Source organism: Ips typographus, linkage group LG1 (genome assembly GCF_016097725.1).
Source record: "Ips typographus isolate SLU linkage group LG1, UJ_Ityp_2.0, whole genome shotgun sequence".
Lineage (NCBI taxonomy): Eukaryota > Metazoa > Arthropoda > Insecta > Coleoptera > Curculionidae > Ips > Ips typographus.
Window position 1 is genome coordinate 789,934 of NC_138422.1, and position 21,204 is coordinate 811,137.

Genomic DNA, 21,204 nt, shown 5'->3' on the forward strand with positions numbered 1-21,204 from the left:
GTAAATTACAGTTTTAAGCACATTTTTGGAATCCTCATTAAATTTCTTATCCAATAACCTAAAAAAATCACAAAATTCGGTACAGTCAGAGAGAAAAACAGTATCAAAGTTTGAACTGCCAGAAACACAGTTTGAAAGGACAGTCAGAGACAAAATCGCCTGTAAAACCCACTTGGAAAGAGAAAATGACAGTTTTAAGCACATTTTTGGAATCCTCGTTAAATTTCCTATTCAGTTACTTGGAAAAACCGTATAAAATGTGGTAGAGTCTGGGAGAAAAGCAGTGTCAAATTTTGAACTAAAAGAAACACAGTTCGGAAGGACAGTCAGGGACAAAATCGCTGGTGAAACCCACTTCTAGTAAGAAAATGTTTGATTTAAGTACATTTTTGGAATACTCATTAAATTTCCTATTCAATAGCCAAAAAAAAAACAAAAAACATATCAGTACAGTCATGGTGAAAAATGGTGTCAAAGTTTGAATTGTTAGAAACACAGTTTGAAAGGACAGTCAAGGACAAAATTGCCTGTAAAACCCACTTGGAATGAGAAAATGACAGTTTTAAGCACATTTTTGGAATCCTCATTAAATTTCCTATCCACTAACCTAAAAAAACACTACCAAATTGAGTACAGTCAGAGAGAAAAACAGTGTCAAAGTTTGAACTAACAGAAACACAGTTTGAAAGGACAGTCAAGGACAAAATCGCCTGTAAAACCCATTTGTGGTGTGAAAATGACAGTTTTAAGCACATTTTTGGAATCCTTATTAAATTTCCTATTCAATAGCCTAAAAAAATATCACTAAATTCGGTACAGTCAGGGAGAAAAGTGCTGCCAAAGTTTGAAAACACAGTCAGCGACAAAATCTTCTGTGAAACTCACTTGGAGTGAGAAAATGACAGTTTTAAGCACATTTTTGAAATCCTCATTAAATTTCTTATCTACTAACCTAAAAAAACACTACCAAATTGAGTACAGTCAGAGAGAAAAAAAGTGTCAAAATTTGAACTAACAGAAACATAGTTTGAAAGGACAGTCAAGGACAAAAACGCCTGTAAAACCCACTTGTAGTGTGAAAATGACAGTTTTAAGCACATTTTTAGAATCCTCATTAAATTTCCTATCTACTAACCTAAAAAAACAGTAACAAATTGAGTACAGTCAGAGAGAAAAACAGTGTCAAAGTTTGAACTAACAGAAACACAGTTTGAAAGGACAGTCAAGGACAAAATCGCCTGTAAAACCCATTTGTGGTGTGAAAGTGACAGTTTTAAGCACATTTTTGGAATCCTCATTAAATTTCCTATCTACTAACCTAAAAAAACAGTAACAAATTGAGTACAGTCAGAGAGAAAAACAGTGTCAAAGTTTGAACTAACAGAAACACAGTTTGAAAGGACAGTCAAGGACAAAATCGCCTGTAAAACCCATTTGTGGTGTGAAAGTGACAGTTTTAAGCACATTTTTGGAATCCTCATTAAATTTCCTATCTACTAACCTAAAAAAACACTACCAAATTGAGTACAGTCAGAGAGAAAAAAAGTGTCAAAATTTGAACTAACAGAAACATAGTTTGAAAGGACAGTCAAGGACAAAAACGCCTGTAAAACCCACTTGTAGTGTGAAAATGACAGTTTTAAGCACATTTTTAGAATCCTCATTAAATTTCCTATCTACTAACCTAAAAAAACACTACCAAATTGAGTACAGTCAGAGAGAAAAACAGTGTCAAAGTTTGAACTAACAGAAACACAGTTTGAAAGGACAGTCAAGGACAAAATCGCCTGTAAAACCGATTTGTGGTGTGAAAATGACAGTTTTAAGCACATTTTTGGAATCCTCATTAAATTTCCTATCCAATAGTCTAAAAAAACACTAAAAAATCGAGTATAGTCAGTTAGAAAAACAGTGTCAAAATTTGAACTGCTAGAAACACAGTTTGAAAGGACAGTCAAGGACAAAATCGCCTGTAAAACCCACGTATTAACACACAGTTTAGGGGCTTAGTAAAAGTTTACACAGCAAGACAATAAGACCCATTTTCATGATGGACAACCCAATTGTCCAAAAATGTTGATTTCCTGTCTGAAATTGCATAAAACACTTCACACAACTCATATATTACTTTGTTCACTTATTTTAGTTTGGATTCTTGTTCTAGGTGGCGTTTTACGAAATCCTGAACGGACTATGGGTGAGAAACGGGCTACAAATCAAAGGTCAGGCCATGACGTACATTCAATGCAATTTCTGCAACTCTATGGTCGATGCCGACCTTTACCTCCTCCAAATTTGCTGCACTCGCGTAAACACTGAACGATTCCTCTCCATGGTGATCGATCAGTAAGTCTTTTTTTGGATTTTTTTTAGTCAATATTGATGGTTTATGGATAATTTTACAGGTTCCACATTAAAGAGTTTATGAGCCTGGTGCCGTTCCGTAATCGGCAGAATCCATTCTTTGAAGGAGAGAACGACACTCCGATGCTGGAGAGTTGTCTCACGTTTCTGGCCACTTTGGTCAGCGTGAGAACTAATCTAGGTTAGAGTTGTTTTAACAGTTTTGGTTGCAGTTTGTAAAGTTTTGTGTTTAGGATTACCTGACACTGTTTTAAATCGTTTGGAAATGGTTACTTTACTCTGTATGGGAGACAAAACTCATTCGCAGTTAATGGAGCTGATGCCCGAAAGGTCAGTTACAAATTTAACCGTTTAATTATGATTACTGGAATCTCAAACATCAGATGCGGTACTCAAAGCAGGGATTTTGAAGCATTGTTAGCCGAATGTGCAGACTACAGAGCGCCGGCTCTTGAGGCGAGCGGAAACATGCAACAGGGAATGTATGTGCCCAAAGCCAGCGTGTGGGAGAATCACTACGACCCCATTCATGTTCTTTTAAGAGCGGTGCATAGAAGAGATTTCCAAAATTCTATAGACAGATACACCGAGTAGTAAGTAGTTCTCTGGAATTTATGGCAAAAACTGATCAACTAACTTTGGATGCGTTCTAGTTGCAGGCAGAGCAACAAACTGAAACCGGGAGTGAACCCGTGGCCACCATTCCGCACTCCTCCGAAAGTGGGCGATAAGTACATCGATCCGCGTCACATTCTGACCTGGAACGTGTTCCACGCTATGGCTTTTGTGATTTTGTACAAAGCGGTCAAGGGTTTGGTGTCCGAGCACGTTATGGCTCTCATCGTGTTCCTACTGGAACAGTCTGTGAATATAACTAATAATTTTAAGGGAACGGTAAGTAACTTTTATTTTTTTTGTTTAATATTGACGATATACAGGGTTTTTTCAATGAAAAGTAGCCACCCTGAATATCTTCCAAAATAATTTCTCTGTTAAAAAATGCTAAGACACGTCAACAAAGATTGCAAGGGGGACATCTTTTTACGTAGGATTTGAATTTCTGCCATCAGCCCCTTTGCCGCCATAGCCACCCCCACTAAGTTTTCAAATGGCACCATACCCTGTGTGGCACATCGTTGGAAAGGGTATTTCATAAGGAATTAATTGCACTATTTTATTTGTACATTTGCTTTGAATCGAGACCAAAAAAAATAAAAAATACGTTTTGTTTTTATTTTTGGTTAACTGCAGAAATAATAGCAAATAGTGGTTATCATTTAATTAATGGCTCAAAATAACCTCCGTTAACTTCCATACAATAATACAAGCGACTTTGGAAGAGTTTGCGAACTTTTGTGAGGACTTGCGGTGTCAGTTGTCGGTATTTATGTATTATTCTCTGCAATATTGGCCGGCTGTAATGCATAGACTTTAGATTTTAAATGCCCCAATAGAAAAAAGTCCAACGGAGTGAGGTCGGGTGATCTCGCAGGCCATTCCATGGGACCACGTCTACCAATCCATCTTCCAGGAAATCGATTGTTCAGATATTCTCGAACGGGAAGTGAATAGTGTGGAGGTGCACCGTCTTGTTGGAAAATTAGTTGATTTTCAAATAAATTTTCATCATTTTCTAGTAGCTCTGTTATGGTCGGATCAAAAGTGGTGTCAAGAAGCTCAAGATAAGTAGCGCCATTCAAATTACCGTCAATAAAAAACGGACCAACGATGTGGTCTCCTAAAATACCTGCCATTAACATTAAGTTTCTCTGGATATTGGGTATGGGTTTCCCTAAACCAATGTGGATTCGTGTCTGACCAATACCTACAGTTATGCCTGTTCACTTCTCCATTCAAAAAAAACATACACTCATCACTGAAGCAAATATTGTACAACAAGTTCACGTTGTTTGTCAGATTAGTAGACATAATTTCACAAAATTGTGGTCTTCTATCATAGTCATCTTCGTTTAATTCCTGAACCAATTTTTCCTTGTATGGATGAAAATTGTGTTTTTTAAAATTCTCCATACACTGCTTGTCGAAACAACCTATGCATGGGAAATTTGATTTAAAGACTGATTATTATCCATTGCAACGTGTCCCAAAACAGCAACTTCAATTGGTTCATTAATAATTTGTTTTGTTTCAGGTTGATGTTTTTTGTTTGTCACTGAACCAGTTTCCATGAATTTTTGCATCAACTTTAAGACATACTGATGACCAATTAATTTATCTGGATGAAAAATGTACAATTTCTATTCTTTCAGTAGTCGTGTAAACATATTGACAATGTTCCTTCAAAACGAACTTCCAAGTTGACAGACTGAGGCACAAACATGGAATGGAAAACAGGTATTCGGTAGTGTTATCAGCAGTTTGACCAAAATAACAAAAAATGTTTTTATTTTTTTTAGTCTCAATTCAAAGCAAATGTACAAATAAAATAGTGCAATTAATTCCTTATGAAATAGCCTTTCCAACGATGTGCCACACAGTGTATGGTGCCATTTGAAAACTTAGTGGGGGTGGCTATGGCGGCAAAGGGGCTGATGGCAGAAATTCAAATCCTACGTAAAAAGATGTCCCCCTTGCAATCTTTGTTGACGTGTCTTAGCATTTTTTAACAGAGAAATTATTTTGGAAGATATTCAGGGTGGCTACTTTTCATTGAAAAACCCTGTATATACTCGTGTACAAAAAAGCCAGTCGTAATTGATAATGGGCGGTAAAAGTAAAAAATGAACCACATTGTTTTGGTTTTCAGTTTCAGACTCCTTCGTTCTATTCTACTATACTTTGATTAACTTTCGTATTTTTACTTTTTCAGTACTCTAAACTATGCCTGGCTCAGCAAAATAAGGCGCGCCAAGTAGTCGACGGCGATTTAGCTAACTGGTTTGAAACCGGCTTTGTGTTTGACAACTTTCGGACCGTCATTCCAAAAGTGATTTTTCCCACAACTGTGCCTGATATTGCTCCCACTCCTATTGTCTATAGTTCAGATGAAAGTAAGTTGTCTGCTCTTTGTTTTACCGCTGATAATAGATAACTGGACAATTTTTAGGTGACTTAGGCGATGATGAACCAACCTCCTCAGACTCGGACGACGTGATGATGTCTTCTTTAGATCCCCGCGATGATGCTAACAAACCCAAGGCTTTGATGATGGACCAGAAAAGTCCACAAGACGACAGTGGCATGGATATGGCGTTGATGTTGTACAACACTCCTACTGGTACCTACTATATTTACTGTTCTCGCGGACTGAGTTTACCCGTGCGTCATCACCCTGTGATTTAGAAGTAGACATGCATTATTGACTTCATCCTTGTCTATTGTTCACTTTCAGAAATGGTAAATATCTAAGTAAATGTCTTCCAAAAAAAACATTTACTGATTAGCGCTTCTATTGCAGTCATTGTCAGTTTGAAAACCATTGAAATTTATTTGACTTGTTTACTATTAATTTCTTTCCGTTTCTTTGTGTTGTTAATCATTTATAAAGTTTTCTATTTACCACACCACCACAGTTCTTTTAAGAGCTATTGTTTCTACGCTTTTAACATTCTGTAAGTACTTTCATATTATTATTATTAATATTTTTATTTTTTTTATGTCGGCTGTCATGATCTAACCAAAATTGGCACAATTACTAAACTGTTTTGAAAAAAAGTGGGGGTGTCTATTATGGTTTTTATTTAGCCATTTGGTTTTTCGTAAATTCGGAATTACTTACTATTACAGTATTTTTTTAGAAAATGCCTGGAAAAATTCTCCACAGACAAGCCCAGCAGTTAATTCTTAACCTTTGTGAATATTTTGAATTGGAAAAAACCAATAGAGGACCTTTAGAAGCTTTATCATCTGTTCAGGAAGAAAATAAGAAATTTTAAGACCTTACATATTCTTACTGATGTATTTTTTTTGATACTAGAAGGTTGTAGCTGCTTTGAATATTTCCCGTAAAACTGTTTATTCGATTCGGAAAAAGCAAGCAAGTAATCTTATGATTTGCCACCTAGAAAACGTAAATCGAGACGTTATCGACAGGCCAAGACCACTGATTTATCTGAAAGCATTAAAATGGATGTTCGAAATACATTATATGATATGTACAACGATAGTATGTTAATAATAGTAAAATATATCTACTTTTGTAAGAAACATCTATTAACATTTCATTGTTTCCAGAGACTGAGATTTTTGGGTTGCTTATAGATTTTTCATAACAATTTCTTCAAACATATTAATAATAAAGTCATAGAAAAAATAAAATAAGCGTCTAAAATGTTTTCCAGCGGGTTTAAAATAAAATTAGTGGATTGCAACCTGAAAATGAGATATGAGATACTACAGCATCACTCAGAATGTCTTATTGAATTTTTAATTTGTCGTATTTATTTTAGAGAAACATGTAACCATCCAGAACCTAAATCAAGAGTTAAAAGTTAAAGAAATACTACATATTGGTGATACATCTCTGCGAATTTTGGTAAATAAATTAGGTTTCAAATTCAGACGGAATTCTATGATCCAAACGGAGACTTCTCTTAAATAAAAAATGTTATTTCGGTCAAGATATTTTTGATTTGCTTTGGTATAAGGTTGTTTCAGTGCAAATTTGCAGCCAAAATTCTCTACTTTCTGACTGACAATACACGTAAAATTTTAAACGTGACGAAGCTTTAGACACGCCCTTTTCTATAATATGAACACAACAGGTTTGTTGACGAAAACTTGATTTGATTCATATGATTATAAATGACGTAGCCTTCGTGACGCACGGGTAAACTCACTCCGCGAGAACAGTATGCTGCTTTATCGTGACTAACTGACTGGCTATTTGTACGTTTACAGAAGAACACAGTATCCCAGAGTCCCCGGTGGAGATCATTTCACCTTCGTTGGCGTTATTGCCCGCCGTAGAGGAGCCAATGGAGGTGGATGATAGGACAGTTGCCATTCCCGGTGATAAAACTTTAGCCAGGCAATGTAAATACCACTCCTGATCCGGTTTAAAACATTTTAAAAGTAACTGTTGTTTGTCGTAGCTCCCGAATCTCCAATACCGCCCGCGGTGTCAGCGCATTCCAGTTATCCAGCTCTGATGGCTGGAAATGAGGTTGTCAAGAAAGTAACTGCGAGTAAATTGTCTTCGCTGATATTGCGAAAACCCTGCCAGAAACACGCACAAAACACCGGCGGAGAGTCGTCCGCTTCGGCATCAACTTCACACGGTTACAGACGGAAAAGTGGTGCAAAAACCCGCAAGTCCCCTGGGGTGAGTGTTTATTTAATGCACACACTTGAAATAAACTTAAATTTGGAACTTTTATTAGAATTTCCCAGAGGACCAGCCTTCGGTCGAAGTGAATGAAAGTATGATATCCTTGCTATTGAGGCTGCACTCTCAACTTTCCGGTGTACCGGACAGTTTTGATCCTCTCGACGATGAAGTGGATTATTTTGTCGCCGGTGATGATAAGGTTTGTTAACTGTACCACCACACCCTGTAAACAGTGATACTATTATGGTTTAAACTATCAGGTGCCTTGCGGGGACGGTGCCTTTTACGTGGGTAAGCTGTTGAAGAAAATCGCCATGTCCGACTCGGGCTGTTGCTCCTACATTCAAAAAGCCAGACAACACTTGTGGCCATCGGTGGAGGAGAATGAAAAAGCGAAGAAAATGCGCGAGAACAAGGAGCGCGAGGAACGACGACGAAGAGCCAAAGAGAGACAAGTTAGTTCGAGTTATTACATGTAAATGAAAAACTAATTGGGTATCTTTGATTGTCGTAGGAGAAATTGATGGCCGAGTTTGCCAAGAAGCAGAACGATTTCTGGAAACGGGAGAAAGAACGGATGGAGACAGACGAAAGTACCGAAAGCATGGACCATAGCGAGATTCCGATTAGTAAACAAGAATATGACTGTGTTATTTGTAATATTAGGTAAGTCGGGATTTATGATTTATGAGTTTTTTGGAAAGTCAACGTTTAATTTTAGTTCGCCAAGTACTGAAGACAAACCGATGGGTTTGGTGGTGCTAATACAAGCCACCAGCGTCATAGGTCATCGGAGGCGCTACGGTGAACCGGAACGGGCGACGTTGCCAACTTGCGACGACGAACGCGATTTACTCAGAAAGGACGACACGTTGTCTGCGGAATTTGACAGACGTGTCGAGGAGTTGGACCGACATTTCGATCAGGTTAGTATTAATAACAATGAAACACTTTACTGGGATCGCATAAAGGTTAAAAAATATCGCCCCCTTATTTGTCAAGAAAATAGGAATTTTTTGGTTTGACTATAAGCGGTTAGGGCAATGCCAAAAAAAAACAGTCTTAAGGTTACTGCTTTTTTTGACCAGTCACATACAAGTGCTGTGCTGTGATTCACCTCCTAGTTGAATGATAATATTATCATAACTGATTCACCCTGACCATTTATTCTAATAATCTAATAAATAAAGAAAATTTAAATAAATAAGCTTGAATAAAAATTCTATAATATGGATGCCAAGTTATTTTTAAGGTAAATAACTAAACCTATCTAACTTATTTTCTACCTAAAAATCCTGCTTCTAAATATATCATTGAAACTACAAATGTCTTTAATACAAAAATTTACAAACTACTTACAACTAATACTCTTCTCTTAAAAGAGTCCAAATTGTCCAAAATAAACCAGTCAGTTGACCAATCTTCTTCTTTTCCGTTGAGGTGGATTTTTAACTGCAAAGGCTGTATCTCGGTAACAGCCGGGAGGCCTCCTCGGTTATCGATTTAACCACTTCTAGAAGAGGTCCTCTATCACAATCTGCTCCATGTCATAACGTGGACTAGACGGTACAATTGCTGGTAGCACTCGGTATTACACCCAGTAACTTCCGTTCCGGAAGGAAGAAGCTTTCTAAGATCCCCTGATTTTCAATAGTCTGATTTTTGCTCGAATTTCTCTTTTTTTAAAATTGACTTTTTTAGCTCTCTCAAAGTCTCTCTGACAATCAACCACCATAAAAACAAACTTTTTCACCTTCTTTGAAGTTCATCAAGTAATACTGTTAATTTTCTTAATAACTACATACAATCCTACTAAAACTAACTATAATGGTAAACACTTGACATCCCTACAAAAATGTACCTTTTCTATAAATTAAATAAATAAATTTTCTTTATTTTCTTGAAAAAAAATCCTTATTTTCAAGACAATACCATTAAATGACAAGACTTTATACACATAATGACTTGAAAGTCTTAAATAATAGATTCAGATTGCAATTATTGTGTATACTATATTAAGTTACGTTCAAATATAGAAATCCTGGTTCCTGTCAGTGAATACGGGATGGGATGGTGGCGTTCACGTTCAAACTTGCGGACACCATCTGCATTTAGACTGTTTAAACTCGTACCTGACCTCTTTAAGATCGCAACAACGGCAACAAACTCTCTCTCCCGAAAAGTACGTTTGATTAAACTAATCTCTTTTGAATTAGCTCTAATCTTCTTCCCATTGTTACTGTGCAGGGGAGAATACCTGTGTCCGTTGTGTAGACAATTAGCTAATTCAGTGTTGCCGTTATCGCCTCAATACGGTGATAAATCCCAGATGGTACGGGCACGTCCGAACGAAAGCATGTCGCAAATCCTGGAAGAGATCAGTGGGTTTTTGAAGGATAACGATCAGAAACCGGTAAGATTACACTCTCAACAATACGTTAGATGGCGTTGCTGACGAGATTGGTGTTTTGCACAGAGTTCCTCCTCGATGGCTGAAGCGATAGGCAAAGTGATGGAGGACATGACTAGTAGCACGCAGATCAAACCGTTATTCAGACCAAAGACGGACAATCCGTTTACTCAAAGTTTGTTTTTGTTTGTGACGTCCATCGCTCGCACCAATCTCGAAGTGGAACTTGTACAGCGCGACGGTTCATTGGTCATTTCCCTTGGTGATCCACCCAATCCCTTGTTACCGAAACGAGATTGTATAGGTGAGTTTTCTTACTACATTCTTTTGTTTGTGCTACTGCTACACTAAAATCTTGTATTGTATTCTTGTAGTTCCTTTGCTGCACGTGTTAGCAGTACACGCACGTGTCGCGCGAACTATAGCTCGTTGGCCGGCCTGGATGACTTTCCAACAGTTGTGCGGCCTACCTTCCAAAGATCCGATCACATCGGTCGTACGGGTGGAACGAGAAGTCCCCGTGATGCTTAAAGATCCGTTGGCGCTTTTGTTGCAGTTTGTTCTGTTGCTTCCTCTACATCTGGATCAAAGTACTGTCTATTCTCAGATCTTTTACGGACATTTATTTCACTGTTTAATTTGTTCAGCTTACTTTACGAGTACAGTGCAAATGGTGTATAACCTGCTGTACTATCAAGTGGTCGCTCAAGTGTCCTGCGGCTTGACCAGCGCCGAACGAGCCAAAGCAACCAAAGAGGCTTCCACCACGACAATTAAGAACTTGTCGGACGCTTTAGGATTGGTCAACGAGTGCCTGGGGCACACTGATCTCTATATGGACGACGAGGATGATGCTAGCGATAGCGGTCCGTCTTCCGAGGACGACGACTCCAATAAAGCCCAATTGAACGTGGGAGCGTTGGAACAACAGGTAGATAGATGGCTCCACTTTCAATAGTTTTCGGTAATTAAAAAGTGACATTGTTTAAGGTGCAAAAGCTGTGCCTTCCCTTTTTGCGGATAGCGTCGTTGCTAAAGTTCCACATTTATCAGCATCCGCTGCCTGAAATTCGCACTCCTCAAAGCGAGTTTGTTCGTTTAGTGTATTACTTGGAATTGGTTACCGAAAGTATGGACTGGGACTGTTTTAACGCCAGCGTTGCTCTTAATTGGCCTCAGGACAGTGACGTTTACAGGTTAGTCACGTACTACCAAACTGTCTTGAATTAAATATGTTAAGCAATTTAAAAAATCACACTTTAAATCTAAGAAAACTTCTTTGAACTTATAAAACAAAATTTGATGACTCTCCCCTCATGGACAATACCAAAATTACAAGTACGACTACATAAAATCGGAGATCGTGAGAAAATGGGCAATTATAGGCCGATAAGTTTACTACCTAGCTTCTCAAAAATATTTGCTAACTTGCAATAGATAAAAGACTGAACGATTTTTTAAATAACTGTAATATTCTTAACAATTGTCAGCATGGCTTTACGAAAAGAAAGTCTACCCAATAGGGCCTATTTCAATTTATTGGAGTCATTCTGAACGCTTTGGAGAGGGGGGGATTAGCACTTGGAATGTTAATGGACTTGTTAAAGGCGTATGTGCTTGAATAGGGATGTGCTTGGTCTTAAAATGGATAGGTACGGCATTAGAGGACACGGAAAACACTGATTAATGTCCTACATAACTGTCAGAAAACAAATAGTATCTATAACAAAAGACGGCACAACCTACAGGTCCGAAATGTTGGAAAGTACGATTGGCATAGCGCAGGGTAGCATCCTGGGTCCTGTCTTGTTCATGTTGTTTGTCAACGATTTGCCAACTCTTAATTCTGTTGATCGGCATATTATTAAGCCCCGAGAAAGATATATCATTACATCATGTCTGAATGAACGAATTTACTATTCGGGCATCTTGTGAATGATGCATTACGTGTATGGAAGGAAAAGGCTCGTAACTTAACTTATATTTAACTTGATATGGAAATTCAGTTCGAACAGAGTAAAGTGCTTTATAAAACAAAACAAGACAAAAATAAATACTTGAAATACGTAAATCAAACAAAATTGGATTGACGTCTCAAAAACACCGCGCCTGATTCAATAGGTTGACATATAGCTGCAATGTTTGACGTTTCGTGACAAACAGACGCCATTATTGTTTTTCTTACTTTAATGTCAATTGTAAATAATTCATAGGACATTTAGGGTACTTGTAGAAGCTTCTGGCAAAATTTTGATAGATTTTCAGTGGTATTTAAAGCTTTCTGACATTTCTAAAATAGCTCTAGAAGCCTCTGGAAGTATTAAAAACATTTTGGAAGGTTCAGATCACTTGTAGAGGCTTCTGTCATTTCCAAAATGGCACCAGAAGCATTTGGTAGTTTTAAGAAACATTTGGAACGTTTATAACACAAGTTTCAAATCGGTACAAAGTGCAAAACTCTTGGTAGTTTTTATCAAACTACCGACCATAGGAAAACCGTGTAACGGACAGGGAAACGTACATTATTGCATGCGCGGGACTAAGACAGAAAGCGAAAAAAATATCAAGTAGGCCATATTTTCAGCGCGCTGTTGCCAAACGCCAAGTATTCAAGACCGTATTTCAAGACAAAATTAATTTTGTTGTTGGATTATTTCTAATTTATTTCCATTCCGATTTCTGTCTATTTGTTGAGTCCCTATTGTAGTAATATTTCATCTGTCATCTACGATTAAAATCTAACCTCAATTCTCAAATTGAAAGTAAACAAAAACAATTACACTGACAGTGACAGGCTTGGCGTTTGGCAACAGCGCGCTGAAAATATGGCCTACTTGATATTTTTTTCGTTTTGTGTCTTAGTCCCGCGCATGCAATAATGTACGTTTCTCTGTCAGTTACACGGTTTTCCTATGGTCGGTTTTGGATTTACCACACCTGTATAAACACACAAAACTCAATAGAGTATGTTATGGTATTAAAGTTGTTGGCAATATGAGGTAGAGAGCATGCAGGCAGTTGTATTTCGCAAATTTGAGTCTTTGTTGAGATACGGAATAATATTCTGGGGAACAAAATCTGTTAAATGACGTGTTTTTTCCATAAATTGTTCACATTAGATGTGAAAGTCTCTTGAAATCCGGACTCTAGTGATCACTTACAACAATTAGATCACCGTTGAACTATAGTCAAATGATGAGTTAGGTGTCAGTCATGTCATTTTTTCCCAAGTCTGGTTTTAATGCCTTCGTTTTCAAAGAAGTATAATGAAAAATATCGTTCATAATTCGTCCAAAAATAGGTTTTATTTTTGTACTCTTAATGAAATAAATTATTTCACTATTTTTGTCTAGGTCTAGAGTCTAGACCATTGGCTTGTAATGTTTTTTGTCTTTTTTCATCATTGATTTTATATGGATAGATTTATTAACTCTGCAAATCTTAATGAGTTATTCGTGTTATAGGTATTCGCCGCAATCGTGGTGCAACGAATTCGCCTCTTTCGTGAGCAAAAGCCAAGTAGCGGCCAGATCATTTTTGGTCGACCAAACGATACTGTGGCACCCACCCCGCCTATTGGCTTTACCTAGGGAATACGAAAAGATTTTTACCGTAAAAAAACCCACAAAAACAACTCTTTGCATTTTAATTTGTGTTATTTTTTTAGTATTATCACGAACGACCTTGTAACCAGTGCCACTCGGTGGCTCAAGAAACCAGCATTTGCCTACTGTGCGGCACTATTGTATGTTTGAAGCAGAACTGTTGCAAGCAGCAAAACGTGTGCGAAGCAGTGGCGCACGCGCAAGAATGTGGTGCAGGTACCGGCGTTTTCCTGGTGATCACCTCCACGTACATTATTGTGATAAGGGGACATCGAGCGTGTCTTTGGGGCTCTTTGTATTTGGACGATTTTGAAGAAGAGGACCGAGATTTGAAGTTTGTGCTTCGACTTTTTCGAAAAACGTTTTAAGATTTAGCATTGATTGTTTTAGGAGGGGAAAGCCGCTTTATCTGAGCAAAGACAGATTCCAGCTGTTGGAGCAACAGTGGCTGGCGCATCGTTTTGATCACACCAAGAAAACGTGGGTGCAGCACCGTAACGCCCTCTAGGTAACCAAAACCAAATATAGTGACGTTTATTAGCGTGAATAAACTGAGAAAGAACATTATTTTAATTTGTCTGTGATAAGGTACTCGTTGGGGGGAGAGTGGTAGAGATGAGGTCCCTTCTATGACTTTCAATTACGATTTCTTTATATATGTCACGGATTAGCTCCATATAAATAAGACCGATTGTCAACTTGTTTTTTTTATTCTAGTCCGGTTTTTTTTTGTGTGTAATTTTTTTTTTTTACTTCTCCTGAATATTACTCAATTATTATTAAATTACATGCGTATACAGTTTGGTTCATTGGAAATTGACAGAAAGCAGGGGAAAATTTACTATTGTTGTACATAAATTATCCATTAAATATATTGAGGGGTTGTTGCGTTTCGTGTGCGGCTCGCTTTGTGATAATATCTAGATTTGATATTTTCTATTTTATAGCGTTAATAAATAAACTGCCTTACGTGACTGTGCGGAGCGCGTTTATTCGTCACGACATTTATTAGAACGAGAAACCTTAGGAGGTTCGAATTAACTGAAAGCTTGTTGAGTCGACGAAACCACCGAAGTAATTTATAAGATGATTGATTATATTACGTCCAAGAAATTTAAAAAAAAAAATCAAAGTTTCTAGCTAATTAAGATTGTTTAATAATTTTAACTTTTGTAGCGACATATAAATAATATGCGAGTTCCGAGTTTCACTTGTGTTTATTTATTTTTTTTTGAAAACCCATTTTTGTGTCACATTTTATTCCCTTTTCGGATAGTTGTATAATAATGACGCATCTAACCATTTTCTTGAAATTAGGAATTAAAAATTGAAATATTTGTTTAGAAATTTTGAAAACATTGATGCATTGAACTTAGAAAAAAAAATTACTTAAACTAAAGAATTTTTTTTTAAAACCGAGTCGAAGACGAGGGATATTTGGTAAGATTATTTCCTGAGTTAAATAAACATTTTATTTTAATTAAAACAATAAGAACAATAACTTTCAAGCTAGAAAGGGTAACACTATTCTTTATGTTGCTGTGAGGAGTGTGAAATTTTTTCGAATTTTTTTCCGGAAAAACTGCTGACAGCTAAGTTGACAGTTGTCAAGTGATTTTTCCATTTAAAATTTACATTTGTTATACTAATTCTTGATAGCGATTGGTCAAAATTGATAGGAAGGAAATAATCAGTGTTATTAGGTCACTAGAGTTATGTTGGAACTGTCAGAGGCCTCTAAATACTGCTAAAATGTTATCAGAAGCCTCTACAAGTGTCCTAAATTTTTCAAGAATATTATATAAATTCTAGAGGTCACTAAATACTGCTGAAATCTTGCCAAAAGTTGCAGAGGCTAGAGTTATTAACGGGAAAGGTTTAAAGAAACTGTTAACAGACGCCATACAACCAATAGTTATTTGGCCAACTAGGGAGGAAAGTGCAACTTTTGCTCCCGCTTTCGTCGGGTTCCAAGGTTCAAGGGTGCAAAAAGCAGTTTACTTCAGAGTTGGAGGACTTTACTGCTTTTATACTACACTTAAATTCACACTGTCACTTCCACGTGGCCTTCTCTTAGGTTTATACCCTTTTCTGAAAAGTGTTTCTACAAAGAAAAAGTCACATTCTCAAGATTTTCTTGAGGGTTTCGTTCCATTTTCTGGAGAATTGAGACCCTGAAAGTGCTTCTTTACTGTAAGTATGTGTAAAAGTTTTCAATTTAATGAGTTTTACTAGTACCATCACCAATTTGGGATACATATGTACGCTAATCAAATCAGCAACATATTGTCTTGAAAATAAGGATTTTTTTTTCAAAAAAATAAAAAAATTTATTTATTTAATTTATAGAAAAGGTACATTTTTGTAGGGATGTCAAGTGTTTACCATTATAGTTAGTTTTAGTAGGATTGTATGTAGTTATTAAGAAAATTAACAGTATTACTTGATGAACTTCAAAGGGGGTGAAAAAGGTGGTACGTGGAGGTAGAAGGTGGGAAAAAAGGTTTTTTGTTTTTGGTTGTTGATTGTCAAGAGAGACTTTTAATGAGAGCTGGAAAGTCAGTTTTCTAAAAAATTCGAGCAAAAATCAGACTATTGAAGATCAGGGGATCTTAGAAAGCTGTTTCCTTCCGGAACGGAAGTTACTGAGTGTAATACCGAGTGCTACCAGCAATTGTACCGTCTAGTCCACGTTATGACATGGAGCAGATTGTGATAGAGGACCTATTCCAGAAGTGGTTAAATCGATAACCGAGGAGGCCTCCCGGCTGTTACCGAGGTACAGCCTTTGCAGTTAAAAATCCACCTCAACGGAAAAGAAGAAGATTGGTCAACTGACGGTTTATTTTGGACAATTTGGACTCTTTGACGAAGAGTATTAGTTGTAAGTAGTTTGTAATTTTTTGTATTAAAGATATTTGTAGTTTCAATAATATATTTAGAAGCAGGATTTTTAGGTAGAAAGTAAGTTAGATAGGTTTAGTTATTTACCTTAAAAATAACTTGGCATCCCTATAATAGAATTTTTATTCAAGCTTATTTATTTAAATTTTCTTTATTTACTAGAATATTAGAATGAATGGTCAGGGTGAATCTGATGCCAGTTATGACGATATTATCATGCAACTAGGAGGTGAGGGTGATTTGAGTTAATCTCATCTTCAGGATGATAATAATCATGACAATATAATAACATAACAATTTATTACTATCTATTTATTGAGAATCTCTTGAATCTCCGCAATGTTCCTACCTTTAGTCTCGATCACCACGAACTGAATAAAGATGGCGCCAGCAACGCAACAACCTTCAAACACCCAAAATGTTTCGGCCATACCCAAAATTTGACTCACAATCGGAAAAGCCAGCGTGACCACAAAAGATACTCCGAAACACGTGCCCGAAGCCAAAGCGGATGCCGTTGATTTAACATTGTCAGGAAAAACTTCGCTCAAAATCGTCCATGGTACCGGTCCCAGTCCAAAATTGAAACTGACAATATACAACAACAAACAAGCGATGGGTAGCCACCAAAAGCGCTCGAGCGCACTAAATTGATAACGTTGAAGAATAAAATACAGCCCTAGTAAAACAATCGAAGCCGCAGATCCTACAGTAGAGGCTAACAGGAGAAACTTCCTGCCCAATTTTTCCACCACTGAAGATGTGACCACCACAGTGAGAATTTGAATCGCCCCAATCAAACTGGTGCTGCGATGTAGACTTTGTGGAGAAGTATCTCCGCCGGCGGATATGAAAATATTTTCCATGAAACCAGTCACCACGTTGATTCCAGAAAACTGCTGCAACACCAACAAACCGGCAGCAATGACAAAAGCTTTGCGAGTTCCCTTACTCCTGAACAGTTCAGCTACACCCCCTTTCACCTCAAGCTTTTCGATCTTCTGAAGCTCTCGTACTATTTTCTGAGCGTGCTCCGGAGTAATGCCACGGAGCCGCGTCAAAGCCTTTTCAGCTTGTTGCGTGTTTTGGGTGCGCACTAGGAACGACGGACTGTCTGGTGCGTAGAGCGGGAAGAAAATTAGGAAAATCTGAAGCGGGATGAGACAAGAGAGAGTGAAAATTTGCACCGATAGAAAACTGCCCACGAATAGGGGATAGAACACGCCGAGAGCGACGAAAATGCTCAGGATGCAACTGAACTTTCCTCGATTGTGATCGGCTGTTATTTCTCCTGTGTACATGGTGAGGACGCTGAAAACGCCACCGCTGCCCATACCGGATAACAATCTGGAAAAATGATTTTAAGTAAACAACAGTAATAGTGTTATTATTACTAATGTGGTATGAGTATTTGTATGGTAATGCGTTAATGGTGAGTAAACGTTAATAAAAAAGTAGGATTTGAGTAGGACCTGATTTTTGAGCTTTGGTATAAATACATTGTATTTTGGCTTATATTTTATTAGGGCAAATAATAGGTCTTTCATATTTCAATAACTGTTCAATTAATATACAGAGGGTGTTTTAGGTTTTAATACGCAACATTAAACCGCGTATTCTATGTTATGTTATTGTTATGTACAGAAGACATCCAGGTGACTGTTAACGACCAACCCCTGGAGGTTGTCTCAAAATATGTTTGCTTAGGCCACAAAATTCAACTTGGCAAAGAAAATCAATCTTCTGAAATCACAAGAAGAATAGGCCTCTCCTGGGCAGACTTGGATTTATCCTTAAATCTAGTGAATTTCCTATAAATTTGAAAAGGAGAGTGTTTGATGCTTGCGTGATGCCGGTTCTCACATATGGACTAGAAACAATGGCAATTACCCGCAAATTTGCCAAGAAACTGCAACGAGCAATGGAGAGAAGGCTCACTCTAAGGGATAGAATCCGCAGCGAGGAAATTCGTAGAAGAACTAAAGTGACAGATATTCTAAGGCTTGTGGCACAAATGAAAGGGAGATGGGCTGGTCATGTGGCAAGGCAGGATGACCCACAGGAACATAGGATACTAGTTTGGCCCCCAAGAGAGACCAAACGGAGACGATATCCAGAATGTTGCAGGAGGGAATTGGACCCGGACTGCTAGAAATAGAAAGGCGTGGAGGGATTTGGAAGAGGCCTACATCCAGGAGTGGATAAATACGGGCTGAGAAGAATAGTAAATAAGAGCGCATGACGTGAGGATGAAATGAGGTTGGTTCTAAAACAAATGTAAATGTAACCTAACCTAGCCTAACTTGATAAAAGTTGCCTATCGGGTTGAGTAGTCACGTGACCAAATTTTAGAATTTCATTTTCATTCGTTTTTTGAGAGTTATGGGTAAAATTGTGACTGTAGCTAACATTCCCTTCGATATCTCAAAAACGGTGAGTTGTATCAAAAATTGCCTAACCAGTTAGAAGTTGCCTTAAAGTCAATACAGTCACGTGACCAAATTTCAGAATTCTTCCTTTCCTCTTTTAGGAGTTATCGGTGAAAATGAGAGTAAAGCGCCACCAAGACTGGCATGAAGGTTATCATGTAACATTCCCTTCGATATCTCCAAAACGGAGAGTTGTATCGAATGTAGCAGCGAAGCATTGAATCAATTGAATGATTAGTGTAACTGCTTAACGCGACTATTTTGATTTTTGACAGTTTGAAATTGTTAACTGTCCGATCAAAACTGTCACTGTCAAAGCTGTCAAGCAAAAAAAAACGTCAAAATGTAACAAAATCAGGGAATTTTACCCCAAAATGTTCTGTGCGAGTACTAAGTTAGTTTGGGCAGTCAAAACTGTCATTTTTAATGTCAAACTGTCAAAATTTTACTTTTTTTTTACCACTGTCAGCGTTAACTGCCAAAAGACAAACCCACTTTGTGTGTCAAGGTAGAAGAAAGTTTCCACCAATTGTACGATTAGCGTATTGATATTAGCGTAGCATTAAAGCGGCCATTTTGATTTTTGCCAGTTCGGCAATGTCATTTTTCTGGTCAGGACTGTCACTGTCAAAGTTGTCAAGCGTCAAAATTTCACAAAACAGGGGTTTTCACCTCAAAATTATGCCTGTGCTCAGCTTTTTGAAGCGAACAACCGAGCTTTTACGAGATTTGAAATTTTGTGACCTACACGTGGACTTACCGTCCAAGATAGTAAAGATTAACCTGATCGGTGAAGGCCAACAGGCCGTAGCCTATTATCATAGGAAAGGAAATCGCCACCAGGGTGCGCTTCCTACCGATCCGATCGGCCAACGAGCCGAACAGAAAAGGCCCCAAAGCAGCGCCGACGCATAAAATCGAAGCGATTAAACTGATGTGAGACGCTTCAATGGTTTGGTTCAACGGGCTTTCTGGACCTTGAAGCTTTGGTAGTACCGGCGAGGTCCAGGAGAATGTGGTACCGGCCGCGAACGCCAACATGTTACCTGTAAAGTGTCAAAGTATATTATTCAAGGAGCATGGGTAACGATAGCTATTACTCACAAAGATTAACTTAAAAGCAGTCACGTGACTTTAAAAAAACCGTTAGTTTAAAGTTAGAAACGCCCACATAACCTTCAAATTCCGTTTTGACGTTAAAAAGTCTCACACGTGACCTTTAAAATTCAATTAGAATCCTTCTTAAAGAGTTAAAAGACAAGATGCACCAAACTGTTTTTTTTTTTAAACAAAGCTCCGTTATTTGACGAGTTAGAAAAAAAACATAAATAAGGAAAGTTGCACGAAATTTCTTTCTCTACAAGATGGTGTCATGGTGTTTTTGCCCTTAGGGGCCTCCGTAAGAAGTTACAAGGGAAAAAGTGACAGGGTGTATCAAACACTCAACTGAGAGACAAAAGTTTTATTTTCGACGCGTTTGTAGAATAATACTTTTAAGCGCTCACGAAGGTCGTCCATTCATAGCGTTTTGAGTAGGTAAGATATAAAATGTAGAGGAATTAACCAGGTAATCAGACTGGTCATTGTTAAAAGCTTAGAGGGATTAGCCAGTTGAAATAAAACTGGAACACATCTTGAAATGTTGAAACATGTATATGGGAATATTTAATAGTTTGTTAAGCATAAAATTGTGTTTTAGAATTTAGTATATAATTAGAAAGATACAAAGTCAACAATGTGTCCTTTGAAGACGATTTGATGTCGTTTGAATACGAATTTTTTTAAACTTACTTTCGGTATAACAAAAAGTCACTCACCAATAAATGCAGTTCGATATAAGAAAAACGTGTCCGTAGCTTCATTCCCATTGTCCGGTTTCATAGTTTGGTAATCCAGCTGTAACTTGGTATCATCATCGGTCACTGTCGGTTTGTAAACAACTCCGTCGACGTTTTCTCCATCCAAAATCTCCCGCTTATCTGTATTGATGGTCAAATTGATAGTGGCATCCTGCTCGTTTAGCAAATTTCCTGGCATTTTCTTGCTATTATAGGCAGCTTCCGTTTGAGACTATGCCGACCGAAAGCTGTCGAAAATGGGGCAACGAGTGCTGCTTCTCCGTCTTGAATGTTCAAATCTTGTCCACATATTTACTCAAAGATATTCTTGACAAATAAATTTAGATGAATTATTGTTTAAACG

General features: G+C 37.6%; 2 protein-coding genes and 1 long non-coding RNA gene across 3 annotated transcripts in view; 2 read left to right on the top strand and 1 right to left on the bottom strand.

Moving 5' to 3' along the window:
- The window catches only part of Ubr3 (Ubr3 ubiquitin ligase), a 56,049-nt gene extending 41,170 nt beyond the window's left edge, over window positions 1-14,879 (top strand). The window contains exons 9-30 of the mRNA XM_081987612.1: window positions 2,165-2,346; window positions 2,406-2,545; window positions 2,598-2,694; window positions 2,748-2,957; window positions 3,018-3,258; window positions 5,195-5,375; window positions 5,432-5,602; window positions 7,225-7,359; window positions 7,419-7,648; window positions 7,707-7,853; window positions 7,915-8,109; window positions 8,169-8,320; window positions 8,376-8,580; window positions 9,691-9,836; window positions 9,902-10,067; window positions 10,131-10,368; window positions 10,439-10,654; window positions 10,712-10,995; window positions 11,055-11,260; window positions 13,529-13,676; window positions 13,732-14,003; window positions 14,060-14,879. Of these exons, the coding sequence (XP_081843738.1) occupies window positions 2,165-2,346; window positions 2,406-2,545; window positions 2,598-2,694; window positions 2,748-2,957; window positions 3,018-3,258; window positions 5,195-5,375; window positions 5,432-5,602; window positions 7,225-7,359; window positions 7,419-7,648; window positions 7,707-7,853; window positions 7,915-8,109; window positions 8,169-8,320; window positions 8,376-8,580; window positions 9,691-9,836; window positions 9,902-10,067; window positions 10,131-10,368; window positions 10,439-10,654; window positions 10,712-10,995; window positions 11,055-11,260; window positions 13,529-13,676; window positions 13,732-14,003; window positions 14,060-14,177 (4,080 nt within the window). The 3' untranslated portion in view covers window positions 14,178-14,879. The remainder of the gene's footprint in view (window positions 1-2,164; window positions 2,347-2,405; window positions 2,546-2,597; window positions 2,695-2,747; window positions 2,958-3,017; window positions 3,259-5,194; window positions 5,376-5,431; window positions 5,603-7,224; window positions 7,360-7,418; window positions 7,649-7,706; window positions 7,854-7,914; window positions 8,110-8,168; window positions 8,321-8,375; window positions 8,581-9,690; window positions 9,837-9,901; window positions 10,068-10,130; window positions 10,369-10,438; window positions 10,655-10,711; window positions 10,996-11,054; window positions 11,261-13,528; window positions 13,677-13,731; window positions 14,004-14,059) is intronic.
- Window positions 5,618-6,717, top strand: LOC145736761 (uncharacterized). Its single transcript, XR_014180108.1, has 2 exons — window positions 5,618-5,936; window positions 6,123-6,717. It is a non-coding gene; the product is annotated as an uncharacterized LOC145736761 (long non-coding RNA).
- Window positions 14,880-16,856: 1,977 nt separating the features above from the next.
- LOC145734719 (facilitated trehalose transporter Tret1-like) lies at window positions 16,857-21,177 on the bottom strand. Its single transcript, XM_081988336.1, has 3 exons — window positions 20,820-21,177; window positions 19,763-20,048; window positions 16,857-17,920 (listed from the first exon to the last, which is right to left on the bottom strand). Exons 1-3 carry the CDS (start codon window positions 21,037-21,039, stop codon window positions 16,882-16,884), a joined length of 1,545 nt encoding a protein of 514 aa, XP_081844462.1. The 5' UTR covers window positions 21,040-21,177; the 3' UTR covers window positions 16,857-16,881.
- Window positions 21,178-21,204: the final 27 nt, after the last annotated feature.